The 27,177-nt window shown below is 46.4% G+C and overlaps 1 protein-coding gene across 1 annotated transcript in view; it reads right to left on the reverse strand.

The window, feature by feature from the left end:
• Positions 1-27,177, reverse strand: part of LOC149326766 (lysosomal acid lipase/cholesteryl ester hydrolase-like) — a 139,986-nt gene that overhangs the window by 3,716 nt on the left and 109,093 nt on the right. The window contains exons 6-8 of the mRNA XM_089564669.1: positions 22,016-22,168; positions 21,264-21,335; positions 13,261-13,329 (exon numbers count right to left, since the gene is read on the reverse strand). Of these exons, the coding sequence (XP_089420795.1) occupies positions 13,261-13,329; positions 21,264-21,335; positions 22,016-22,168 (294 nt within the window). The remainder of the gene's footprint in view (positions 1-13,260; positions 13,330-21,263; positions 21,336-22,015; positions 22,169-27,177) is intronic.

The raw sequence follows: 27,177 nt of genomic DNA on the forward strand, positions 1-27,177 counted from the left end.
TTTTATATCGATTTTGTTGCTTTTCCAGTGTAGAACTGTGGAGTGTGTTGTTAGAAAAGGAATGATTGCACGGAAAAATATAGGCTTATCGCTCGATCGTGTGATAGATTTTGTGCATGGGCGCTGGTTGTGACTATTTAGTATGTGCCTTTGAATCTAAATCAATCAAATGGTAGACAGCGCCCGTCTTGCTAGCAGTCCTTCTCATCGTCCACGTCTTCTTAGCGCTGTTTCTTACAGTTCGAAGAAAAAACAATCTTTGTATTGCAACGAATTAGCTAGGCACGGTGTATTGCAAGAAGCATCCACAGATGCCACCACCTACACCAGGAACGAATGCCGCGATAAGCGCAACACGTCCGGCAGCCATGCGCACCTTCGATCGTGGCTGAAATATTTGACGTAATCACATCTCCACGGACGATACGCCCCGGTAGCCTTTCTTGCAAAGAAATATTTGGTTACCGTTAATAGGTTACCGAAAAACACTAGCTCAATTACCCGAAACGTTACCGTTTGAAAAAATAATCAATTGGATTCAAAATTGTACAAAAATTCATGTATACTTGTTACAAGTAATCAGTTACGCACAACTCTGGTGCACGTTAAAGAACTCCAAGTGGTCGAAATTTCTGGGGCCCTTACTACAGTGTCGTCCATAGCTTTGGGACGTTAAACCCTCATAAATTATTTCTTGACCTCACGGCCTCACTGCTGTATGAAAAGCTTTTTTTGTCAAGGAGCAAACAACACGGGCACACCAAACTTCCATATGTGCTGGCAGTGCGGTAGCATTCGAAGCTGTTGATGCTTTGCCGGAAGTGACTGATGGGGCTTGTGAGACCGAGGTTCGTCTTTCCGAGCTGTTTCCGTACACCACCTGTCCCTGTTGGCAGGTGGATACTACACACAGATGTGCCTGGTATGCTGACATCACTGGTGTTCTGGTGACGTCACCTGCCCTCCAGTCAATGGGCATTCTCTGGCATGGTGACGTCATTGATGACGTAAACGCCCACCTTCCAATCAGGATTTCTCTGCACGAAGCCGGACGGTCGAAACCGGCTCCTGTGCGATAGCGTAGAAACCCCCCTGGAGTGAGAAGCCGGCCAGTTCCGGCTTCAGACTGGCCACCTGCTATCCTTGGCTGGTGTTCATCTGGTAGAGCTCGGAAAGAGCAACCTAGTTCTCAGAAGCTCCACCAAAGTTAAAACATGTAATCAAGAGCGGGATTCGAAATCGCCGCGACTCGAACAGATCGGCTCCACTTGCCGTTGCTTTAGACTACTAGGCCATCGTCGCAGCCTTTCGCCCCACGTTTTAAACTGCAAGCTTCTCGCACAGTGCTTTGTATATTGTCACCTTCACAAACTTTCATAAACAGCACTATGTGTGCTGTTGTTCAAGGTTTATGGGCGTTTAACATTCCACAGCGATGGGTCAGCAGCGGTCGAGCGCAATAACCACTGAGCCACGGCGGCCTGTGCTGTTGTCCACAAGAAGATAATGGCGCATAACCACTGCGGGGGGATGACCTATACACAGGCGGCGACTGACCGGTGGTACTCAAGTAACACTTGTTGCTGGGCTAGTCGGTGCATAGTCCTACGTACAAAAGTTAGCGCAAAACACAAGACTCTGGAAAGAGAGGTAGAATGGACAACGCCGTACTCAAAACAACGGTGCTCCAAAAAATTTTCAAAACGAAAAACGAATGCAGATTTGGTGATTTAGATTAAGAATAAATCAAACGCTATGACGTTAATGACTGAAAATAGGGATGAGAGCTAGGCATGTAGTGTTTAGGAAGTTTTGCAATAAGGGAATAATTACTCATTGGCATCCACCCGAGCGCAGCCATACGGCTACAAAGGAAAGCTATACAGCTTTCTAACAAACTTCGTAGTTAAAGAAAAATTCGTCCTGGTCCGGGGTTCGAACCCAGGACCACCGCTTCACCGGAGCAGTCGCTCTACTAATTGAGCTAACCAGGACGGCAAGCTTATAGTAGGACGAGAGCGAATTGATCAATAACTCGAAGTGGGAACTGTGTTGGTCAAATGTTTAGGGGAATCCCCCAAGGTGGAGTAGATTTGCAATAAGGGAGCAATTACTCATTGGCATCATTTGACCAACACAGTTCCCACTTCGAGTTATTGATCAATTCGCTCTCGTCCTACCATAAGCTTGCCGTCCTGGTTAGCTCAATTGATAGAGCGACTGCTCAGGTGAAGCGGTGGTCCTGGGTTCGAACCCCGGACCAGGATGAATTTTTCTTTAACTACAAAGTTTCTTAGAAAGCTGTATAGCTTTCCTTTGTAGCCGTATGGCTGCGCTCGGGTGGATGCCAATGAGTAATTACTCCCTTATTGCAAATCTACTCCACCTTGGGGGATTCCCCTAAACATTTGACCAACTAGGAAGTTTTGGTTAGAGATGAATTCTGAACATGAGTAACCAGAAGCTGGAATTCAGTATTATTTTAGGATTGCAGCCCTTTCGTGTCTGAAAGGAAACTTTGAACGGCGGAGAGCACATTCCTGTTGCCGTGCCCAACAGTAGAAGCACCAAGAGACAGAACAATGCCAGCAGACCGACTTAGACCTAGCTGTCGTAATGGGCGCTCTAGCAGGCGCCTCCGTAAAAGCGGCGGAAGGTCAGCAAGAAGGGATCTATCGTTTAGGGTTCAGGGCAGAGCGGGCACAATGGGGAGACCGCCAGACCAGACATATGTAGGTAGAAGCTTACTTGAGGCAAGCGACAACATACACGCATGAAAGAAACCTTAAGCTTGTGGAATCTTCATCCTTTACTCCACCACGGATAAAGATGATGCTGGAAATCTGGAGAGGATGGAAGTGTTCATGCTTTAACTTCTTTCAGTAGCATATACCTGCGAAACCTGGCTGCTGTAATATATGCGCAGGGCGGAAGGAGAGTCATGACCGGGCCTTGAAGAGATGCCTTCGCCATGGCATCAGCAACCTCTATTAAATGAATTCCTCTCTACCCAGGCACTCGAACCAACCGTAATGAAAGCACGTGAGGTCGTATCAAACATTTGAGTAAGCGTAGTGGCTGTGCCTCCGTAGACGCGGTTAGAGAGGAAAACAGGGATAATGAATCCATTACAATTAGGGCAGAAGACAGAGTTGTTTAACTTGCGCAAGTCCAGGGCTGCTGTTAAAATTCGGCAAATAAATAGGGGTGAAGTCGGGAAGGCGGAGTGAGAATTATCAGACAAGGGAGAGAGAGAGAAAATTTAGGATGATACTTACTAATCAATTAAACTGGTCAGCGCACATATCTCAAATTTGCTCTTCAGCATTCTCAACATTGTATTTCCTAAAACGAAAACTCAGTTCCGCTCCCTCTAATATTAGGCTTTTGGCATATAACACTTTTCTTCGGACGAAGCTCGAATACGCATCTATCATTTGGGATCCGCATACGAAGAACATTAACTCCCTTGAAATCATTCAAAGGAAAGCATTCAGGTTTATTTTCCACAAATACAGCAGATTTAAGTCTCCCACAAAGCTAATGGCAGAAAATAATATCCCATTTCTTTCAGACCACCGCAAAATAAACCGAATTTTGTTCCTTCGTAAGATTCTCTCACGCGAGGTAAACATTCCAATACCTAACTATGATCAACCTTCTGCCACCAGACGTACACGACACACTAAGGAACACACACTGCAGCCTATCTTCGCACGAACAAATTCATTCAAGTATAGCTTATTTCCCCGAACCATCTCCGATTGGAGCATGCTCCCAGAATCCCTTTTTCTGAATAGCAGTTTTAGCAACGCATTGGAAGAACATTTCCTTGGTTAAGTTGTCTCATTTTGTATCTTTTAATGATGTTGTTTTTATCTTCCCTTTGTTATCGCCGAATGATGCTGTGTGTTGTTTTTTCGTTTCTTTTGTGTGTTAGGTTGTTTGCGCCTCCTGTCTGGGCCACATAGGCCTGCAATATTTTGAAATAAAATCAAATAAATAAATAAAATACCAACATTGGCATTTTCATCAAAATGTAAGGCGTCTGTCGCAATTTGAACATGAGAGTGGAATGACATCAAGTAATCTTCTAATAAACAGTTGAGCAAATGGAAAGGTAAAAACTTTGGAAGGCTTGGAAAGATGTCATTAAAGACAATTTAGATAGATGCAAAATCGGCGCACACCGGATTGTTGTCCGATTGTTGCCCGCATTTTCAAAAATTTATGAAAAGTGCATTCACAAGCGCCTTACAACATACCTTAACAAATACAATATACTTTCGCCATCTCAATACGGTTTTCAAAAAAACAAGACGACAGAAGAAGCCCCGTAGAAGTTAAAACTCATATTATTAACAATCTTGACAGGACGCTATACCCTAGGTATCTTCCTCGATTTACGGAAAGCCTTTTATTCGGTGAATCACGATATTGCCACGTATCATTGTAGTGTTTGTTCGTTCACGCTCAAGGCTGCAGGAAAGGGTTGTTATCACTTTTGTTCGTGACGCGAGAAGCGACCGGACTAATCTCGATTGATCGCAGCCATGAAAGGCTGCGTCTAGGTTTTTCCAGATTTCTGTAGACGATCTTGTCTTGCTATCTGGAAGTTTCCTTGCCGGCTTTAAATTGAGCGATGCCACGAGCGGCGGACGTTCGTAGATCTACGATTGACGAGCACGCTTGTTGCTTACGCCGCCACCGAGTGATTCAGTTCTTTTGCGGGCGCAAGTCAGCCCTAATAAAGAGCTTCGTTTGCAAGTATTTCTGGTGTCTTCCTGACCGCTGGACTGCCGTCACTACAACGTGACATCTGGTGGAGGTGCTGGGTAGCCTTCTATGTTCCGGAAACCCCCTACAAGCCGTGACGCCAGCCCTCTGAGTCATCAACCGCAGGACCTGAGTCCAGTCCACCGCGCTAGCCGATGCCTGCAAGGGGACGCACCAGAGTTCGGGAACCTGCCGGACCCTACCCGGAAGCGGAAGCCAGCCGCAACGTCTACCATGAGCTTGCCCCAGACGACGACTCCAATCATTCTTCACCAGCCCCGGGTGCCACCAACCTTCGACGCTTCGCCTGGCGCCGACCCCGAAGAATGGCTGGAGCAGTTAGACCGTGTGGCTATCTTCAACAACTGGGACGATATGCCACGAAACTTAGGTACGTCTTCTTCGCCTTGGAGGGACCAGCAAAAGTCTGGTTTGAGAATGAGGAAGCTAACCTCACGAACTGGGAAACCTTCAAGGAGCAGCTTCTAAAGACCTTCACGAACGTCGTGCGAAAGGAGAGAGCCCAGCAGCTGCTACAGTCTCGCATACAACACCCAAACGAGACCGTTGCTGTGTACACTGAGGAAATGAAGCGTCTCTTCCGGCGTGCCGACGCGAACATGAAGGAAGAAGAGAAGGTGAAGTTGCTTATGCGAGGAGTTAAAGAGCAATTATTTGCCGGCCTCGTTCGCAACCCACCGAAAACCGTCGCGGAATTCGTAGAAGAGGCATCCACAATGGAGAAAACTCTTGACGCCCGAGCCCGCCAGTATGACCGCCAGCAGCGCTTTTTGTCAGCAAGCCGCATTGACACAGCTAACAACGATAGCCTGCGGGAGTTATACGTGAAGTTGTGCGACAGGAGCTCCGACGATTGCTGCCAGCGGGAACGCAGCCGCAACTTTCATCGCTCACTGACGTCATCCGGGACGAGGTTCAACAGGCGTTGGGTGTGACGCCGATACCCACGCAGCCTCTGCAGCCCCCAGCCATGACTTACGCCGCAGCTGTGCGCCGTCCTGCACCTCGACGACGGGACCCAAGCCCCTATCGCCCTCAGCCAGCTGCGTTGGACCGCCGCCCACTCACCCCAACCCGCCCGTCCTACGAGCGACGCGCGCAGCCGAGGAAATGCGACGAGTGGAGAACTCCCGATCAGCGCCGCCCACTATGCTTCCACTGTGGCGAAGCCGGTCACGTCCTCCGGCACTGCCCATACAGAAGACTGGGCATCCGAGGGTTCTCTTACGACGCTCCACGACCCCGACCCGGCCAGCGACCAGCCGAAATCGAGGAGTTTTTGCGTCGGGAAGAATACTCATCGCCGAGCCGCCTATCACGTTCCCCGTCGCCATCGTCCCCGCGCTTTGTTTCTCCTAGCCGAGGTTACGCCGTGCGTGGACGCTCCACCAGCCCCCGAAGGTTAAACTAAATAAAGAAGCCTCTGGAGGTGAGGTTGCTTCTAGGAGCAATGACAAAGATCCTCCATCGACAAGTACTCAAGACCATGCCTCAACTACGACGACACCGACGACGACGACACCGACGACGACGACACCGATGACGACGACGCGGCCAGACTTGAAGCTTTTACCGCTGCTCAGTGAAGTAACATCGCAGTACGCCCACCGCAGCCTCACTACTCGACGAAGCCGAGATCGGACACCGAAGACAACGTACAATACGAGAACGCGAACAAGTGACCTTGAAGTTACGGTCGACGGTCACGCGGTTACTGCCTTGGTGGACACGGGAGCTGACTACTCTGTCATGAGTGGCCCACTCGCTGTCCGACTCAGGAAGGTAACAACAACCTGGGATGGCCCGCTGATCCGCACCGCAGGTGGCAACCTGATTACGCCGTCAGGACGCTGCACCGCGAGAGTTACTGTAAATGGGAGAACCTATGCGACAACCTTCCTGATCCTACAGCAATGCTCGAGAGACATGATTTTGGGAATGGACTTCCTGAACGAACATCGGGCGATCATCGACCTTCGATCTAAGTCGATCAAGCTTTCCGCGGAAAAAGCCATACCTGTTGCGACGAGCGCGACTCATCACGTTGCCTTGAACGTCCTCGATGAAGCATTGAGCGTGCCGCCCCGATCAAGTGTTCTCGTCGGCATAGGTACTGGAGACATCGAAAATGCCGAAGGCGTTATCGAGGGGAACACCCAGTTACTCCTGGATCGAGGATTGGGCGTCGCGAGGGGAGTCGCCGAAATCCGAAATGGCCAAGCCCAGGTGTTGCTAACCAACTTCACCGAAGAATACCGGCATTTAAACAAAGGTACGACGATCGCTTTCCTCGACGAGCTGGCAGACATCAGAGACGTATTTGCCCTACCCGACCAACCCGAAGAACTATCTGAACAAGGCCACCAAACCACGTTCGACATCAACCCGGCATTACCCCGGAGCAGACAAGACCAAATACGCAGTCTTCTTCAAAGGTACACCGGTTGCTTCTCATCAGCATCGAATGTGCGACGAACCCAGCTTGCAAGGCACCGCATTGTCACAGACGAACACGCAAGGCCACTGCGACAGAGCCGCTACCTCGTATCGCCGCTAGAACGCCAAGCTATCCGCAAGCAAGTTGAGGAAATGCTTCGTGACGACGTCATCCAGCCATCGAGGAGCCCCTGGGCAGCACCGGTCGTCCTAGTGAAAAAGAAAGACGGCACCCTTCGCTTTTGCGTCGATTACCGCCGCCTGAACAACATTACGAAGAAGGATGTCTACCCCCTCCCCCGCATCGACGATACACTGGACCGGCTGTGCAACGCTAAGTACTTCTCATCGATGGACCTGAAGAGCGGCTACTGGCAAATTGAAGTCGACGAAAGAGATCGCGAGAAGACTGCGTTCATCACGCCAGACGGACTCTTCGAGTTCAAGGTGATGCCATTCGGCCTCTGCTCTGCCCCAGCGACGTTCCAGCGAGTAATGGATACGGTGCTCGCAGGTTTGAAGTGGCAGATTTGCCTAGTCTACTTAGATAACGTTGTTGTCTTCTCCTCAAGCTTTGAAGACCACCTCAGAAGGCTTCGGATAGTGCTGGAAACGATCAAGTCTTCAGGCCTGACACTTAAACCAGAGAAGTGCCACTTCGCCTACGAGGAGCTGCTGTTCCTTGGTCACGTCGTAAGCAAGAATGGAGTTCGCCCAGACCCCAAGAAGACGGCTGCGATCGCAGAGTGTCCACAGCCTAATGACAAGAAGGCTATACGCAGATTCCTTGGATTGTGCGCTTATTACCGGCGATTCGTCAAGAACGTTTCGCGCATCGCTGAACCTTTGACCCAACTTACCAAGGCTGACGTGCCTTTTAAATGGGAAAGGCCGCAAGAGGAAGCTTTCAACGAACTGAAGCGCCGCTTACAGTCCCCTCCAGTGCTCGGGCACTTTGATGAAAACGCCGAAACCGAAGTTCATACCGATGCAAGCAGTGTGGGCTTAGGAGCGGTTCTCGTTCAGAAAAGTGGCAGTCAGGAGAAAGTTATCGCGTACGCTAGCCGTTCACTGTCGAGAGCCGAAGCCAACTATTCGACGACAGAGAAAGAATGTCTCGCCATTATTTGGGCCACGTCCAAATTTCGCCCCTACCTATACGGACGACCATTCAAGGTTGTGAGCGATCACCATGCTCTGTGCTGGTTGGCCAATTTGAAAGATCCCTCCGGCCGCCTTGCTCGTTGGAGCCTGCGTCTTCAAGAATTCGACATAACTATAGTCTACAAATCTGGCCGCAAGCATTCCGATCCAGACTGCCTATCGCGAGCTCCCGTAGACGCAGCACCGGAAGAGGAAGACGGCGACGCTTTCTTAGGACCGGTCAGCGCCAGCAGTTTCGCGCAGCAGCAGCGCTCGGATCCTGAGTTGCAAAGCCTGGTTGATTATTTGAAAGGCAAGACCGCATCGCCTCCCCTGGGGTTCAAGCGCGAACTGTCGTCCTTCGTCCTTCACAATAATGTCCTTCTGAAGAAGAACTTCGCGCCCAACAGGACAGTGCATGTTCTTGTCGTGCCCAAAAATCTCAGGCAAGAAATTATGCAGGCGTGTCATGATGAGCCGACTGCAGGGCATCTCGGGATTGCTCGCACGTTGCACCGCATCCAGGAGAAGTACTATTGGCCGCGGCTAGCTACCGACGTTTCCCATTACGTGAAAACGTGCCGTGAGTGTCAGCGACGCAAAACGCCTCCGACTAGACCAGCCGGACTCCTGAACCCCATACCACCGCCAACTAAGCCCTTTCAGCAAATCGGGATGGACCTCCTCGGCCCCTTTCCGACTTCATCATCAGGTAACAAGTGGATCATCGTGGCCACCGACTACATGACCCGCTACGCCGAAGCAAAAGCGTTGCCTAGTGGTACCGCAACAGAAGTTGCAAAATTTTTTGTCGAACAAATTCTCCTCCGACACGGCGCACCCGAAGTGCTCATCACAGACAGAGGAACAGCATTTACAGCGGAGCTGACGCAAGCCATTTTAAAGTACAGCCAGACAAGCCATCGGAGGACAACTGCCTATCATCCGCAAACCAATGTACTCACAGAGCGTCTGAACAAGACCATCGCAGACATGCTCTCCATGTACATCGACGCCGAACACAAGACGTGGGACTCTATTCTGCCCTACGTGATCTTCGCCTATAATACTGCCGCCCAGGAGACAACCAGGTTTACTCCATTCCAGCTGGTATACGGCAGGAAGCCCACGACAACACTCGACGCAATGCTCCCGCACGTTTCCGGCGAAGACAACCTCGACGTCGCCGCCTACCTTCATCGCGCCGAGGAAGCCCGAAGACTTGCGCGGCTTCGCATTCAAGACCAGCAGCACACCGACGCCCGACGCTACAATCTGCGCCGACGAGACACGCATTACAAGCCAGGTGATCGGGTTTGGATATGGACGCCAGTTCGCCGCCGTGGATTGAGCGAAAAGTTGCTGCGACGCTACTTTGGCCCGTACAGGGTTCTCCGTCGCATCGGTGACCTCGACTATGAAGTCATCCCCGACGGCACGACAGCATCTCAGCGACACCGCCCACGCCCGGAAGTCGTACATGTCGTACGCCTGAAGCCATATTATGAACGCTAAAGGACTCGAAGTATCATTCTCCGTGTTTATTTTCATTTTAAAGCATCGAGACGATGCTTCTTTGGAAGGGGGGTAATGCCACGTATCATTGTAGTGTTTGTTCGTTCACGCTCAAGGCTGCAGGAAAGGGCTGTTATCACTTTTGTTCGTGACGCGAGAAGCGACCACACTAATCTGGATTGATCGCAGCCATGAAAGGCTGCATCTAGGTTTTTCCAGATTTTTGTAGATTTTTGTCTTGCTATCTGGAAGTTTCCTTGCCGGCTTTAAATTGAGCGATGCCGCGAGCGGCGGACGTTCGTAGATCGACGATTGACGAGCACGCTTGTTGCTTACGCCGCCACCGAGTGATTCAGTTCTTTTGCGGGCGCAAGTCAGCCCTAATAAAGAGCTCCGTTTGCAAGTATTTCTGGTGTCTTCCTGACCGCTGGACTGCCGTGACTACAACGTGACAATATCATGCTTAGGAAATTGAACAGATGTGGCATTAGAGCCATTACCTTAAATCTTTTCGAGAGTTTATAGTCAATTGGGCAACAGTATGTTACCTTGAACAACGTATGTTGCCAGAAACTACTTATAAAAGCAGGTGTCCCACAAGGTTCAATACTGGGGCCAGAACTATTTCTGTTATACATTAATGATATCACTGAGCTAAAACACACACCTAAAATCCCGTTGTTTGCTGATGACACAAGTATATTTTTTACAGGCACAACCATCCAAGAAATAAGAAATGAAGCTAATGATTATCTGGTAGAACTGTCCCGGTGGCTAGAAAAAAGTAAGTTGCAGCTCAATGCACAAAAAACTAAATACATAGTATTCAGACCCATCAATAAAGATGCATGTGATAACATCGATATTAGGTTTGAAGACCATTACTTGGAGAAAGTGCAGACGCAAAAGTTTCTTGGAATATGGTTTCACGAACATTTGTCATGGACTTATCATGTAGATCATTTAATTTCGGAACTCGCGCGTTCTGTTGGATGTTTAAATAAAGTGGCCCATATCCTACCTCTTTGGCTGAAGTGGTCAATGTACTATACTTTATTCTATTTCAAACTGCTCTATGGTATGCTAGTATGGGGTACGACCACCAAAGGGAATTATGAGAATATTAGTTCTGCAGAAGCGCGTACTTCGGATCTTGGAGAATTACAAAAGTCAAGTAAGAAACTTGCCTACGAAACCACTTTTCTTCAAACATAATATCCTTCCAGTTAAAAAAGTGTACAATTTCCGGATAATGCAACTCATATACAAAAAACAGCTATATGCCGATAACGTCCAGCATGCCTCCACGAGATATGAGATCAGGAATCGTAAGAAAAAGGTACAAAAATTCAGAACGAACTATGACAAACAGGCTATGGACTATCAAATAGTTAGACTGCTACACGAATCTTCTGTTGACTTCAGACAACCATTCAGAGCCTTCAAACGAAATTATCGAGCATTCCTATTCTCCTCAAATATAATTTTAGAACCATAAACGCATTACAAATACCAGTAAACATCTTCTACATGGTTATCATGCATTTGCAACTATTATCCTAATTTTGTTCTTCTGTTTCCCTTTCGTACGGCTCTTTGTTAGACTGTGATATAAGCTAATACTCAATTCTGCTCAATGGTATTATTAGAAACTTACAGTTTGTACGCAACGCCAGTTTGTACGCAACGCACGCAAGTTATGGCTTAGTTTCTTTCATGTGTACATGGATGCATATGTACCGGCATTCCTGCTCAAAACTTTCGAACTGCACTTTAGTTATATTGCTGCATTGTACTGTGTATTTCTCGTACTCATTGTGTTGTAATTGAAAAGCGTGAACATGTTATCCTATTGCAACCGCGTACATGCTCAAATTCAGAAAACGTGTGTCTGCTGCTGCAGGCTGTAACTGATGTGAGGGGGCTAAGGCCTCGTCAGGCTTCCAAGCCTTTAGCCTTATGCCACCCGCAGGGGTTCATCTGTATTGTTTCCTGCAAATAAAAAGCCAATTCAGTCCAATTCAAATGCGGACGTTTACGGGGTCAAGGAGAGATTGCACAAAACAAATCTGTGGAGTATGTAAACGTCACCAGCTTTCATTGCAAAATGTCCTAGGCTGACAAGGAAAGATCAAATTTGAGGCATGAAGCGACGAATCCAAGATTTTTACAATCATTTGGACGGTTAAGAGCCGAAATTTTTAGGGGAATGATGGAATCCGCGTCTTCACAAATTTTGGAAGGCCCAGACAAAGGCGCAACCCCTCCCGCTCCAAGGGAAGAAGGGGGAAAAGTTTATGCGCAGGAGTCCCAGAGAACAAGACGCAGCCGAGCACTAATACTGTACATTCTATAAACCATCAGAAGCGAGTACCTTCTCATGCCGGAAATAATCCTGTTCAGCCTGGGCAAAATGCCAACCGCTCGAATTCCTTTCGCAGTGTCCTGCTATATATAGGCCGCATTGAACCACCACAGCAAGGCCACATCAAACAAGGAGCGCTCAAACCACAACCGCATTACGTCGCTTCAGTCACAGTGATCGTGGCCGAATTGTTCGGTCCGGTGAGGATTCTATGGCGCCGCACAAAAGTAAATGCGTAAGCACCAAAACGCGGATTTGTGTCGCCCTGCGTTCTGTTTGACAAGTACACCGCGAATGCAATCGCACACATCAGCATGACGGTCGTTTCCAGACTAGAAATTAGGTGGCGCCGCCATCTTGGGGAAGGTGGCGTAGATAAAAATGCTCCCGCTGCGTGCAGCCACCAGTGCTCTGTGTATGTACAGCCTTTGTCAAAAGTAACCAGGCTGCATGTTTTGCTTCTAGCTCGTACAGTGGAGCCCTTACAGCTTCCCTGAAGCTGAAATGGTCTTTAAAGGTAAGGAATCGGGGTCTTCTTACCTTTCAACACCTTTCGATCTTTAGGAAAGCCACAAGGGCTCCACTGTACGAGCTTGAAACAAACCATGCGGCATGGTTACTTTTGACAAAGACGGTACATTCTCATGGTAACTACCATGCGCGCATACGATCTCCGCTTGCCCATTTCTCACGGAACTTGCATGCAGGGCAAGTTCATCAGCTTTGAGACCCTATGAGCTTTTGGAGAGTTTCATTTTTTTTTTCATCCTTCTACCGAATTTTCCCACTGGAAAACTGACCTTGAGAATTTATAGAGAAACATACAGGTCAATATATGTGTTCTATTATTATTCCTGTTGCACTGAAGAACGCGTTCTGAATGCCTGTGCAGGATAAAAACAACAGAAGAAAAAGTCCACAAGACCGGCGCTCATGCACGCTTAACTTGGCATTTTAATGTCAATGAAAGGCAAAACTTATTGTTTCAGTAAGAACCAACTCACCTGCCCGTAAAGGTTGTTGTTTTCCTCAATTCCATGGTCATACATGACGAGATTCTTGGCCCTGTAAACCTGAAAACGTAAAAAAAAAGTTACGTAACGTATGTATCATAAGGCTGAACTTCGCCGACCAGGTTTATTCCAACTCGCATCCAGAGACGCGCCTCCAGTGAATAGCCCAAGCGAGTGATGACGATGAGTATACACAGGTGAGAAGGATGAAGTCGCACACGATTCGACGAAAAGGACGAAGAAGCAGTCAGCGATCACAACATAAAAAATAGTTACGCTGTCTTCGCGTGCCATCTTTTCTGGTTGTCGAATTATTTCCGCGCGCGTACACTCTGTCGTATTTTTATTTCGTTGCAGATAATTTCAACTTCGGGGAAGGTTCAATGGAGAGATAAGGGAGAGGCCAAAGTAGAAGCCTGGGCGAGTTGGTAGGTACTCATTCTAAAACACCACAAAGAAGTCAAGGACGATGGAAGGAGACGTACACCACGAGCGCTGACCGCGAACTTAGGTCCCAGTTGGACCACCCGGCGCACATCATGCGGAAGGGAAACCCCAGCTGTAGAATAGATGGCGCTCGCAGTCGTGCCTGTCTTCTCCGGTAGTACTGCTCGCAGGTGTGGTAAAACCTGTTACCAGATGAAGTCCGTGCATCTGTCAGCTACGCTGAGATGTTCTCTGAAGGCCTGCTTGCTTCTGGTGGGGACACATGGGGCTTGCAGCTGAAGAAGCAATGACTCCCGGTGAAGACGACCCAACTCATGGTGTAACATTGGTGTAACAAAGTTGGTTGATGTCCCTCAATTCTAATAAATGCAAACTCTTATCCTTCTCTCGTCGCGATAGCCCGCATTCGCTTCTAATATTCTATTTCTAACACCTCGATTCAATCAGTATAATCTCATAAGTATCTAGGAGTCACCTTGTCTTGTGGTTTGTCTTGGCGCACCCATATTGGCAACATCAGTTCAGCATCGAATAAAACACTCGGTTTTCTCAAGCGCCACCTCCGCCTTGCCCCTCTGCACGTAAATTTACCCGCATATAAATCGCTTATCAGACCAAAATTAAAATATGCCTCTGCCATATGGAGGCCGCACCAAACTTAATTAATGCATTAGAAGCTGTACAAAAACGTGCCACTCGATTCGTCCACTCTTCATACTCATATGACGTCAGCATTTCTTCATTGAAAGCTTTATCAGGACTACCGCCCCTTTCGTTCCGTCGTCGCATTGCAAGTCACACCCGTTATCACAAATTATTTCATTCTTCCCTCAATCGGTCACCGTATATCACAGCTGCAGCACGCATATCTCACCGCACCAGTCATCCCCTAAAGGTTGCCCGGCCGCCATCGCATACTGCCACCTTTTCTGCTTCATTTTTCCTTCGAGCAGCAACGGACTGGAACGGCCTACCCCGTGACATCGTCAACATCGCTCCATCCTCTACTTTTCAAGAACATGTAACCGATCACCTTCAGTGCTAAATAATATTCGCTGTTTCGTTTGCTCATTTCATTAAAATTCCACCCCTTAAGTAATACCCCCAATACAAGGGGGCCTTTAAGGAAAATAAACTCAAAACTGAACTGAACTGAACTCGGACCTCATGATTTTGCAGATCCTGATGCCATAGCCTCCAAACAAGCGGCGGAGTTCGAGTGGTAAAATCTTGTGGCGGATGTAGAATCCGAGCGCTCTGGAGAAGTAAGAAGGCCTCCAGAGAACATCTCACCGTAGCTGACAGATGCACTGACTCCATCTGTCAGCAGCAGGTTTTGCCGCACCTGCGAGCATTACTACCGGAGAAGACAGGCATGACTGGGAGCGCCATCTATTGCACAGCTGGGCTTTCCCTTCTATGTGCGCCGTGTGCTCGAACTGGGACTTAAATTCGCTGTCAGCGCTCGTGTAGTACGTTTAATGCCTCCGTCCTTGTCTTGTTGGCGCTATTTTGAATGGGAGAGGCCTTTGTCCTGCAGAGGGCGTAGGCAGGCTGATGATTAATATGAACGTATGACAGTATGTATACTTATGTAATGCAAACGTAAATAAATTTGTATAAAATTTTTTATCAACTTCTGCACCCGTTAACAAAATTTAGTTTGCTGTGGCCGCATTGGAATTAATTTTTTCTTGGCTTAACACAGTCTAAGCAATTGCGTCGCAGGATATGCCCGTGCGTCGAGGCACGCGCACCCGATTATGGCACGAGACGGAGAATGTTCTAATGAAGCGTGTGACTGGCAGAGTACCTTCATTTTTGTTCATTATTGTCTTTCTCAACTGGGATTTGCATTAAAAATTAACACGGGAGGGATTAAATCGCAACGTGCCAATCTCATTTTCAGACACGGCTGTCAAGCGCAAGTTATGCAGGAGCACATTCGAGGTTTTAGCGGCACATCGAAAGGAAAAAAAAATATATAGCATACATTAAGGTCTGCAAAGTGCTGCACTTACCGTTTTATTGGAGAAGAAAAAAAAAAAAGGTATTAGTAAACCAGCCTAACTGTTATGCGACAGTAATTTTGGGCTGGGTGGTTCTCCATTCGGATTGAGTTGGTCACGAGAAAACCAGTTTTCTTTTTATGTATACTGTTTTATCGAGCAGAATTGAAGACCCAATCTAACTTCCTTCGTTAGTGATGCTTTTGATTGCATTGTAGGCAACAACAGCGATGCTCTATAAAATGAAGCAGGGGAAGCATATTAAAGCATTTCGTTCGCATTTTATTGCCTTTTTACTTAGTTTTGCTTCAGAACTGTAGCATAGAATTCGGCTTTAGTTTGTGACTAAAAAGCTTTCACCTTTAACAAAATCTATTGGTGGCTTCAATACTTACGCTGCGCGAAAAAACAAGGACAGAGCGATCGAGAAGACACGGGTGCAGGCGCGACACTTGTGCCCGTGTCGTGTCTCGCTTTGTCCATGCTTTTTCGCGCAGCATAAGTACGAACACCAACCAACATGACGATCTTACATCGCATGAGATTTGTTACTTCTCTTGCTAATAACGGTGGTGCTCAGGCGAACATTTATACGCAAACTTATAAATAAATGCAACAGTGGACACATGATGAACACCTGCTGCAAACCACACTGTTCTCAATACATCTAATGGTAGCGATATTTGTTTTTGTTTGTTTAGGTGTAAAAGCCTTGTGAAGTGCACTGCAGAAATTTGGTACGTACGATGAGGATGAACGGTATGTATAGCCGATGATTCAGTTTGCGTGGCCTTGATTTACGTGATATGTATGGGCTGCGCTCATTTGCGACACCCTCTTAAAGGGGAGGTCTAGCCTTCACTTGCAGGCGATCTCTGAAGAACTTTGCTCGGCTATGCACCGTGATTATTCCGCAACTGAGTTTTGCGAACGCAGAAAGCTTTTGTGATGGCCGTTTGGTCCTGTTTTGTAGGTGAAATGGGTGGAGCCGTCTGGCGGATGGATGTAGGGGGAGGCCTCCCGGAGGGCGAAGGCTCGCACAGATATAGCGGCGTTTACATGAAATCGACAGCGGCGGGTCGAGTCAGGGTATCGAGTTGACCGAGGTCAGCCCAACTCGTTCGACTACGTGTTTACATGAACTCGCTTTTAGCGAGTCGAGACCGCTTCAACTCCAGCGACACCAAGCATCAAACAGCGCAAGCGGGAGAGGGCAGTGGCAGCCTCCAAGATGTCGGCACGGCACCCCTGTCTCGGAGGCTCGACGGCGCAGACGAAAAACAGGTTCGCATTTATCCTCTCCCCTCCCGCTAACCCGACTCTTCGACTCCATTCTTTTAGAAAGGCGGGTCAAGCGAGTTAACCTACCCCCTGCAGGCGAGTTAACTCGACTCGCTCTGCCGCTTATTTTACTCGACCCGACAGCGTTTACATGAACCCGACAACTGGTTTTTTACCCGACAAGCAAACTTGACTCGAGTCTATCGAGTTCATGTAAACAGACATTATATTTGAGTAGTGGTGGCGGGTGGCAGCGTGCAGGCGGATGGTGGCCTCCTCTCATAGGCTTCTGGTTTAGGGTGGGTGTTGGTGGAAGGATGGGGCAGGCGGTTACTATGTGGGTTTCAGGTGGGTAGAGGCCTGTGGAGGGTGGAGGTGGTGTAGGCTATAGCTGCGGAGTGGACGGGGCCTTCTATACAATGGATTTCAAGGCGGCGTCTCTGAAGGGTTGTGGAGGGTGGGAGTGGGGGAGGCTGTTGGAGGGTGCAGCTGGTGGGTGGGCTGGGCTGCTCCTAGGGAAGCGGTGACGGTGCATGTAGGTAGTGAGTGGAGCTTCTGGAGGGTCGAAGTGTGTGGAGGAGTGGATGAATGGGCGGGTGGTGCCGCATGGCTTCACAACCGGACCCATCTTTTGGGGGAACTTCCCCCTTATTCGTATAACAGTAATAAGAATTTCAATGGTGCATGGGTGTCTCTTCGTTCCTCTAGGCTTTTATTTATTCATTTATTCAATAAACCCCTAAAGGCCCTCAATCAAGGGTATTACATAGGGGGAGCAATGAAACACAACGCAAAATAAGAATGAGCAAGCACCAAGGTGCTTGCTCATTCTTTGCTCTAACCATGAACCGACAAGCCCAACATCATGTCTTACCAAGGTGCAATATATAAATACAAAAAGCACATGTAGAAAACAAAACAAGAAACAAACAAAAACCTGTAGTATACGAGGTCTGTTAGAAAAGTATCCGACCTTTGGCCGTTGAAAAAAAAACTTGCATACCTGGAGCGTTGCAAACCTAGTCGTCTTTAAAGTAGTCTACTTGGGACTCCACACACTTCTCCCAGCGGTGCTGCCATTGTGGGAAATACTCCGAAAAGGCCCTTTTCGGAATGGAGTTTAGCTGAGCTGTCGTTGCAGCCATAATGTTCTTCCTTGTCTGAAATCGCGCTCCTTTCAATGGCCTTTTGATTTTGGGAACCAGCCAGAAATCGCAGGGGCCATATCAGGACAGTAAGGAGTCTGTTGAACTACAGGAGTCTGGTTTTTCACCAAAAAATCTGATTCGAGTGCGAGGAATGTGCAGGAGCATTGGCGCGATGGGTGCGCCAATTTCCTGTTGACCTCAGCTCCGGGTTCTTGCGCCGCACAGCATCACGTAGGGCAACGGAGGACATCCCTGTAGTACTCTTTGGCCATTGTTTGACCCTGTAGAGTGCGTACTCGTGGTCTGCCACACAGAGGGTGTCAAAGAAAGCAGTCAGCATCACTTTCACATTGATGCGCAATTGGCGGGCCTTCTTAAGTCTTGGTGACGTGGAATGCTTCCACTCTGACGACTGGGATCTGGTTTCCGGGTCGTACCTGTACACCCAAGACTCGTCACTAGTGATTATGATGTTGATGAAGTCGGGGTCACTGTTTGCGGAATCCAGCATGTCCTGTGAGACTTCAACACGAAGCTGCTTTTGCTCCACCGTGAGCAGCTTCGGCACGAATTTCGCCGCAACTCTTTCCATGGCCAAATCTTCGGTGATAATGGAATGTGCGGAGAAATTGCTAATGTCCACCTCTTCCTCAATTTCTCGGATAGTCACGCGCCAGTCCCGCATCACCATAGCGTTCAGTTCGGCAATGACCTGGTCATTTTGGCATGTTGATGGCCGATTGGAGCGTGGCTCGTTCTCCACCGATGTGCGGCCATCTTTAAAACAATTGTAACACTCCTTAAACTGTGTGCTGCTCATCGCATCTTCACCGAAAGCCGTCTGAATATTTCGAATGGTTTCCACTCGGCTGTCGCCAAGTTTATGGCAAAATTTGTTGCAGTAGCGCTGCTCCTTTCACTCCGCCATTTTCCTTGCAATAAAAAACCGACGAGAGCACTGCACACTGCCTCACTCAAACGCTGCTTCCCAGCGACTGACGCTATCGGCAGGCGGGAAAAAATTCATGCATGCGCATGAATGCAAGCGCGCTTGTCTCATATCCATCAGGTGTTCGCAAAAAAAAAAATAAAGTCGGATACTTTTCTAACAGACCTCGTACATTGTAATTTACACGAAAAAAGAACAGAAAGCGTTTTAGAGGCAATAACAACCGCAGGAACAAAACAAAATAATAAAACAGCTCAATGCAGCAAGTGGTACGATCAATTAGTAAAGCTAAACAGACATTTGGGTTAGAAGGTCCTGAAACTTGTTAAGATCCCTTTCAGAAGCGATGTGTGATGGTAGATTATTCCAGTCGACTATAGTACGTGGTACGAAAGAGTTAGCAAAAGAAGAAGTGTGGCATGATATGTGTTTAACTTTCCTCTAAAACTCCTAATCATTCCAACAGTTCACCGCCTGTGTCTTGGCCACTCCCCCGTAGTGGGTATGTGCCATTCTACTTGAGGCCAACCAACCAACCAACCAACTTTCAGCGGTTGGTCGCGACGTGGAAAAAAAGATTCAGGTGATTGAAAAAAAATTGTTATGGAGCAGAACATGATGGTAAAGTTTATGGAAAAGGGTCAAGCGTGATAATTTGCGGCGATGTGATAACGTATCAAGTTCGGCGAGAGCCTTTAGTGCGGTGACGCTAGTATGACGAGAATAATCAGAAAAGATGAATCTAACGGCACGGTTCGGCAAAGATTCCAAGTCATCTACAAGGTATGCTTGATCCGGGTCCCAGATGGCCGACGCATATTCTATTTTAGGCCGTATTAAGGTAACGTATGCTAGTTGTTTTTTTAGGTGAAAAGGCGCTTGTTTAAGGTTACGTTTTAGAAGACCCAGAGAGCGGTTAGCAGCTGCAAGAATATGGCTAATATGGTAATTCCATGTTAAATTAGACTGAAGGTGTAGTCCCAAATACTTGTAGGAAGTAGAAAGTCCAACCGGGTTATTAAGGAGAGTGTAAGATGTCGGGATGCGGCAAGACTTGCGAGTGAAAGAGACAAGTTTAGATTTAGAGGAATTAAGGGTCATTAACCAAGAAGAACACCAGTTACTAATGGAATCTAAATCAGTTTGCAAAGATTGGCGGTCAGAGTCGTTAGAAATGCTACGGTATATAACACAGCCATCAGCGAATAATCTGATTTTGGATGATACGCAGGCGGGTAAGTCATTTATGAAGATTAGAAAAAGTAAAGGTCCCAAAACGCTTCCCTGGGGAACACCGGACGAAACGGGTGAGGAGGACGAAAGATGTTTATTGACAGGAATGAACTCAGATCGACATGCAAGAAAAGCTTTAACCCAGGCAATAACATCGGAATGAATGTTCAAGTGGGTTAGTTAGAGCAAAAGTCTGTGATGGGGGACCCGGTCAGATGCTTTAGAGAACTCAAGGAATAGCGCATCGACTTGTTTGCCTGCGTGCACTGATGAAAAGAGGTCGTGAGTGAAGCCGGAAAGTTGAGTGTCACATGAGAAACCCCTTCGAAATCCATGCTGGTATTTGAATATGATGTTGTGGTGCTCAAGATAGCTGATAATATTAGTGTAAACAACATGTTCCATTAGCTTAGATATGGAGTGAACTGATTCGCCTGACAGCAGAAAAGTTTTCCGCGATCCTTAATTCCTTTCTTGCATATTTTAGCTGCAGTTACACACTTGGATGCTCAGAGAAAACCTTGAAGCAGTTTTTCCTGCAGTAACTTCAAGCAGCCGTAATCGAAGGAAAGTTGTCATGAACAATATAGTTCTTGATACTCCGAAACAAAAAAAAATGTGAGCAGCCTCAGTAAGAAAATTTTAGAACTTCATCCGAAGCTACCTGTCACTGAGAGCTTCTAAAAAAAAAAAATTTCTTTCAACGTTTCATCGCACGCTCAAAAAGAGCTCGCCAAGCCGTGATGGTAAGCACTCCGTCGCATCTGTCTGCTGGTTCAACAGTTGCTTCGCTGCCGCAGAGGAGGTAGAAAGCCCTGGGAGGCATTTAGGCTCCTCCCCCCCCCCCCCTTCAAAAAAAAAAAATGCAACATTGGCAACAGGCGCCTGCCTCTAAACAATGAAATCTTACCGGTTTCACGCACTTACCTGGACGAAGTGGAGCAGGTCTTGAATGGAAGTGCCAATGGGAAAATGGCTAAGATATACTGGCAACCTGGTCTGAAAAAAACACAAAGAAAGCAATGTTTTAAAAAAATATTTCCTGTTCAGTCCAACTCTATTAATAGTAGGGCCGTCGTCAAAGTATCTTCTGTGATCGCTTGGAAAGAACCTCTTCGAATGGTTACCGCCTGTACAGCAATGCCATAACTGTAAAAACACGCCCGTTCTGTGCGGGAGGAAATGTCGAATTAACATTACCTTCCGTCAGGCGGCAGCAGCGTACGGTGGCAAGCACGGCAAAGCCAGATCAGGAAGGAATCATTCTATGATAACTCAGCAGGCCCTGCCCTGGCTCTTTGAAGCTAGATCAGCTTGTCTTAGAACGCGAGGCTACAAAACCAAATTTCACCAAGAAGATGGCACATGTGCAGCTTGTGGTAAGCCTGTTTAAACAGTTTAGCACCTTATAGTCTAAAGTGCAAGCTATTGATCAGGATATTGATGCCGGCACAGTCATTCTCCACGAAGCCCTAGGGTTTAGAGATAGCAATGATCATGTGAATGGATCTGCGGTGGAACTGAGCAAAATAATATTGCAGGAGTGGTGGCTCAAAAGCGGAGAGGTGACGTAAGGTTAGAAGTGTAGGACTAGAAATGTATTTAAAGAAAATGGAGAACTCATTGACCAATTTAGCATACCATTAAAGAAGCGAATTTTGTGGCAGACAGCCCCTCACCTTGTTAGACTGTTGCTCACTGGCAAGGAGCGTGAGGGTGAAGGGTGATAAACAGGGTGTTCCTCCGACGACACTGCATGCACTTTCGGCGAATTCTTTGGCAACACTGGGAAGATGGAGATAGCCACTGTCCCCACTCGGGTCGAGGAGAAGCTGCATGCGGAGGATCACCGACAAATCAAATCAAGCGCAATCACCGACAAATCAAATCAAATGAAATCAATACTTTATTCAGCCTTCGTCCGCGTATAACAAAGGAATGCTGGGACAAGAGCAAAAAAGCTGCAACAGGCAGCTTGACCAGGCCCTCGCCCCTGTTTGATTGCCAGCGCGAAGGATGTGTACTCAAGGTAAATACATATTGTTTGCATATATGTGTTGCATCCGCAGACAAAACCAAGACAAATGTATTCGCGTACTCGTGCGCATACACTCGTGCGCATACAGAGAACTTCGTGTTACGCACGAATATATGAGACATACTCATGATTGACAAGAGCGCAGCAAACGCGGACAAAGATCAGACTAAATCCGTCTTTCTTTGCCCCACGTACAGGGATGCTATCATACCTACAGGGATGAACGGCCTAGCCTGCATGCTGGGGCCGAGCGTAAATATATACCCCGATTTACTCCCAGCGGAAATGCAACGTAAACTGAGCTGCACTATGTCAGCTCTTGTGTTGAATATCTGTGCTTCTGATCGGGGAAATAACTTCATGTCAGGAGACGATGCCAATGAGCGCAATGGAGTCCAGAAAGGATCACATGACTTTCGACATATAGGCGTAAAAAACTGACAAAAACAAAGAAGCAAAAAAAAACTGAACAGTGGAAATACACAAAAATTTCAAAACAAGGCACGGGAAAGGCCTAAATGAAATGCGTAATTTCCAGCACAGCATTCATTTGTAATGGTTGTTGTTCTAAATCAATACAAAAGTGTCATATTGAGGATAAAAAACAATGTATTCACGAAACACCAAAACAATACCATTGACGAACCACTGTGCTGAGCAAACGAACCGCTGTGCGCGGGTATATGCCAGGTTTTTTATCCGCTTATCCTGCCCCACGCCTTCTGTTTTTTTTTGCATATTTTTGTGCCTCTCTTGCGATTATAAGTGGTTCTTTCGCTATAACAAAATAAGTTGGTAGTTGCCGCTTTTCCTGTCTTTTGCGTGTTCTGGCCTTCGTTTCCTTGCGGCGCTGCATTCAATTTACGACGGCTAAGCAAAGTATTGGGCGCAAAACAGGGTCTAAGGAATAATCATCCCAGTGCGCTGGCCAAAACTGGCATTGCAAACATGGATCCGGTGGACATGAAAAATGCGGGCTAATAACTGACGCCAACAGGGTACAATTCAAAACATGTTCGGTAAAACTGTTGCCCTCATGTAGTACAACGATGTAATACGATTTGCTAAGATTGATAGGAGTCTTTAGCCTGACAGCCGAAGCATTAACAACCATAACAGCAATTCTTCCAGCTGCCAGTTGAACCTGAGCGATATCAAGCTTCCATGTTCTGAATGGGGGAGATAGCGGATGTATCTGAAGCTCAAGCTTCGAGAAACATGCTGTCCTCATATCGACCATGTTCGAAAACTTTATATAAACACCCACCATCATCTGTTTTAATGGTATAAGTACAGAACCTCCTCATCTTCAGCGGGGCCAACACAAAAAAGAGGGCGTTTTTCACGTTGATGCTGAACTTTGCGTGGACGCAGCAGACCTAGCATAAACGAAAAGGCAGCCGCTTTAATTGTCTCACCTGTTATTTTCCTCGAACGTTTTGCAAACAGCGGGAAAGAAATGATGACAGAAAGGCGCACTTACGGACAAGACAGGCGCTGGCTGCCAACCAAGGGTTTATTTAGCCAAGAAAGGATATATTTATCGGTACAATCATCGCCCGTGCGCGAATTCAGTCTGTCTCAAAACAAACGATGGTACCGAAAAAAGAATAGCAGACAGATTAACATTGCTAAGCGCGGAATATCGTGCAGTAGCACTAGGCTTTCCTGGTTAGTGTTGTTTTCCATCGTTTGTCGTTGTTGGCATCGTTATTGAATGTACAGTCGTGAAAGCGATAGGGTTAATGGGCTAAAGCCTATATATAGGGTCATATATAAGCCCATATATAGGGTATATAGGGTAATTTCCTTGTTTACATCACTATAGATCGATTAGAGTCCTGATACCACTGCTGGCGCAGTGGTGCAGCGGTTAAGCGATGCGCCACTGCCCTGCGATGAGAGGGGTGGCTTGTGAGACCCAGGTTGCTTTTCACGAGCAGCCTCTTGAGACCAACATTAATTTAACTGCCGCCTACCACGGTGGTCAGTTTCCCAAAAATCCGGTGGGCAGGTGATGACGACGTAAGGTCACGTGACCAAGGCGGCCCACCCATGTTGCTTCTCAGGAGACACTCGTGGTGTATCAGACTTCAGGGACGCGCGCATGAACGAAATCCGTAAATTGCGGCTGGCAGTGCTAGTGCACAAAAAAATCTTGTTAACAAGGAATTTATCAGAGCAATGACACTTTAATAGCAAACGGTGCAGCCCGGCAGGGCGAAAACAAGGAAGCTATAGTGAAACTACAGTAGACTTAGTTCTTGCGCTAGTTGGTATAATTGATTGGAACTCATAGTCTTTCAGCGCAACGGCACACGGCCAAAGAAAAGAAGCAGGAAGAGAAGAAGGACGAACACAGCGCTGACTGTCAACTCTTTATTTAGGAACGCACACACAGCTTAAATACACTCAGACCAGCGCAGGCGCACACCGTGCAAGGTAAACAAGAAAAAGCTGCTTTCACATCTTTATCGCAAAAACTTTGAAATGAACATCTTTTCTGCAGCATGCAGAAGAACTGAAGTATCGCTTCTTCTATTCTTCTATTCTTCTATTCTGCTTCTATTCTTAGAAGTGAACACCTTTTCTGCACCATACAAAAGAACTGAAGTATCGCTGCTTCTATTCTTCTATTCTGCTTCTATTCTCTGAAATGAACATCTTTTCTGCAGCATACAAAAGAACTGAAGTATCGCTGCTTCTATTCTTTGAAATGAACATCTTTTCTGCAGCATACAAAAGAACTGAAGTATCGCTGCTTCTATTCTTTGAAATGAACATCTTTTCTGCAGCATACAAAAGAACTGAAGTATCGCTGCTTCTATTCTTTGAAATGAACATCTTTTCTGCAGCATACAAAAGAACTGAAGTATCGCTGCTTCTATTCTTTGAAATGAACATCTTTTCTGCAGCATACAAAAGAACTGAAGTATCGCTGCTTCTATTCTTCTATTCTGCTTCTATTCTTAGAAATGAACACCTTTTCTGCACCATACAAAATAACTGAAGTATCGCTGCTTCTATTCTTCTATTCTGCTTCTATTCTTAGAAGTGAACAGCTTTTCTGCACCATACAAAAGAACTGAAGTATCGCTGCTTCTATTCTTCTATTCTGCTTCTATTCTTAGAAGTGAGCACCTTTTCTGCACCATACAAAAGAACTGAAGTATCGCTGCTTCTATTCTTCTATTCTGCTTCTATTCTCTGAAATGAACATCTTTTCTGCAGCATACAGAAGAACTGAAGTATCGCTTCTTCTATTCTTCTATTCAGCTTCTATTCTTAGAAATGAACACCTTTTCTGCACCATACAAAGTAACTGAAGTATCGCTGCTTCTATTCTTCTATTCTGCTTCTATTCTTTGAAATGAACATCTTTTGTGCAGAATACAAAAGAACTGAAGTATCGCTGCTTCTATTCTTTGAAATGAACATCTTTTCTGCAGCATACAAAAGAACTGAAGTATCGCTGCTTCTATTCTTCTATTCTGCTTCTATTCTCTGAAATGAACATCTTTTCTGCAGCATACAGAAGAACTGAAGTATCGCTTCTTCTATTCTTCTATTCTGCTTCTATTCTTAGAAATGAACACCTTTTCTGCACCATACAAAATAACTGAAGTATCGCTGCTTCTATTCTTCTATTCTGCTTCTATTCTTAGAAGTGAACAGCTTTTCTGCACCATACAAAAGAACTGAAGTGTCGCTGCTTCTATTCTGCTTCTATTCTCTGAAATGAACATCTTTTCTGCAGCATACAGAAGAACTGAAGTGTCGCTGCTTCTATTCTGCTTCTATTCTTAGAAGTGAACACCTTTTCTGCACCATACAAAAGAACTGAAGTATCGCTGCTTCTATTCTTCTATTCTGCTTCTATTCTTAGAAGTGAGCACCTTTTCTGCACCATACAAAAGAACTGAATTATCACTGCTTCTATTCTTCTATTCTGCTTCTGTTCTTAGAAGTGAACACCTTTCCTGCACCATACAAAAGAACTGAAGTATCGCTGCTTCTATTCTTCTATTCTGCTTCTATTCTCTCAAATGAACACCTTTTCTGCACCATACAAAACAACTGAAGTATCGCTTCTTCTATTCTTCTATTCTGCTTCTATTCTTAGAAGTGAACACCTTTTCTACACCATACAAAAGAACTGAAGTATCGCTGCTTCTATTCTTCTATTCTGCTTCTATTCTCTGAAATGAACATCTTTTCTGCAGCATACAGAAGAACTGAAGTATCGTTTCTTCTATTCTTCTATTCTGCTTCTATTCTTAGAAGTGAACACCTTTTCTTCACCATACAAAAGAACTGAAGTATCGCTGCTTCTATTCTTCTATTCTGCTTCTATTCTCTAAAATGAACATCTTTTCTTCACCATACAAAAGAACTGAAGTATCGCTGCTTCTATTCTTCTATTCTGCTTCTATTCTCTAAAATGAACATCTTTTCTGCAGCATACAGAAGAACTGAAGTATCGCTTCTTCTATTCTTCTATTCTGCTTCTATTCTTAGAAATGAACACCTTTTCTGCACCATACAAAATAACTGAAGTATCGCTGCTTCTATTCTTCTATTCTGCTTCTATTCTTAGAAGTGAACAGCTTTTCTGCACCATACAAAAGAACTGAAGTGTCGCTGCTTCTATTCTGCTTCTATTCTCTGAAATGAACATCTTTTCTGCAGCATACAGAAGAACTGAAGTATCGCTTCTTCTATTCTTCTATTCTGCTTCTATTCTTAGAAATGAACACCTTTCCTGCACCATACAAAATAACTGAAGTATCGCTGCTTCTATTC

Source organism: Amblyomma mixtum, chromosome 10 (genome assembly GCF_055824585.1).
Source record: "Amblyomma mixtum isolate Tamu chromosome 10, ASM5582458v1, whole genome shotgun sequence".
Classification (NCBI taxonomy): Eukaryota; Metazoa; Arthropoda; class Arachnida; order Ixodida; family Ixodidae; genus Amblyomma; species Amblyomma mixtum.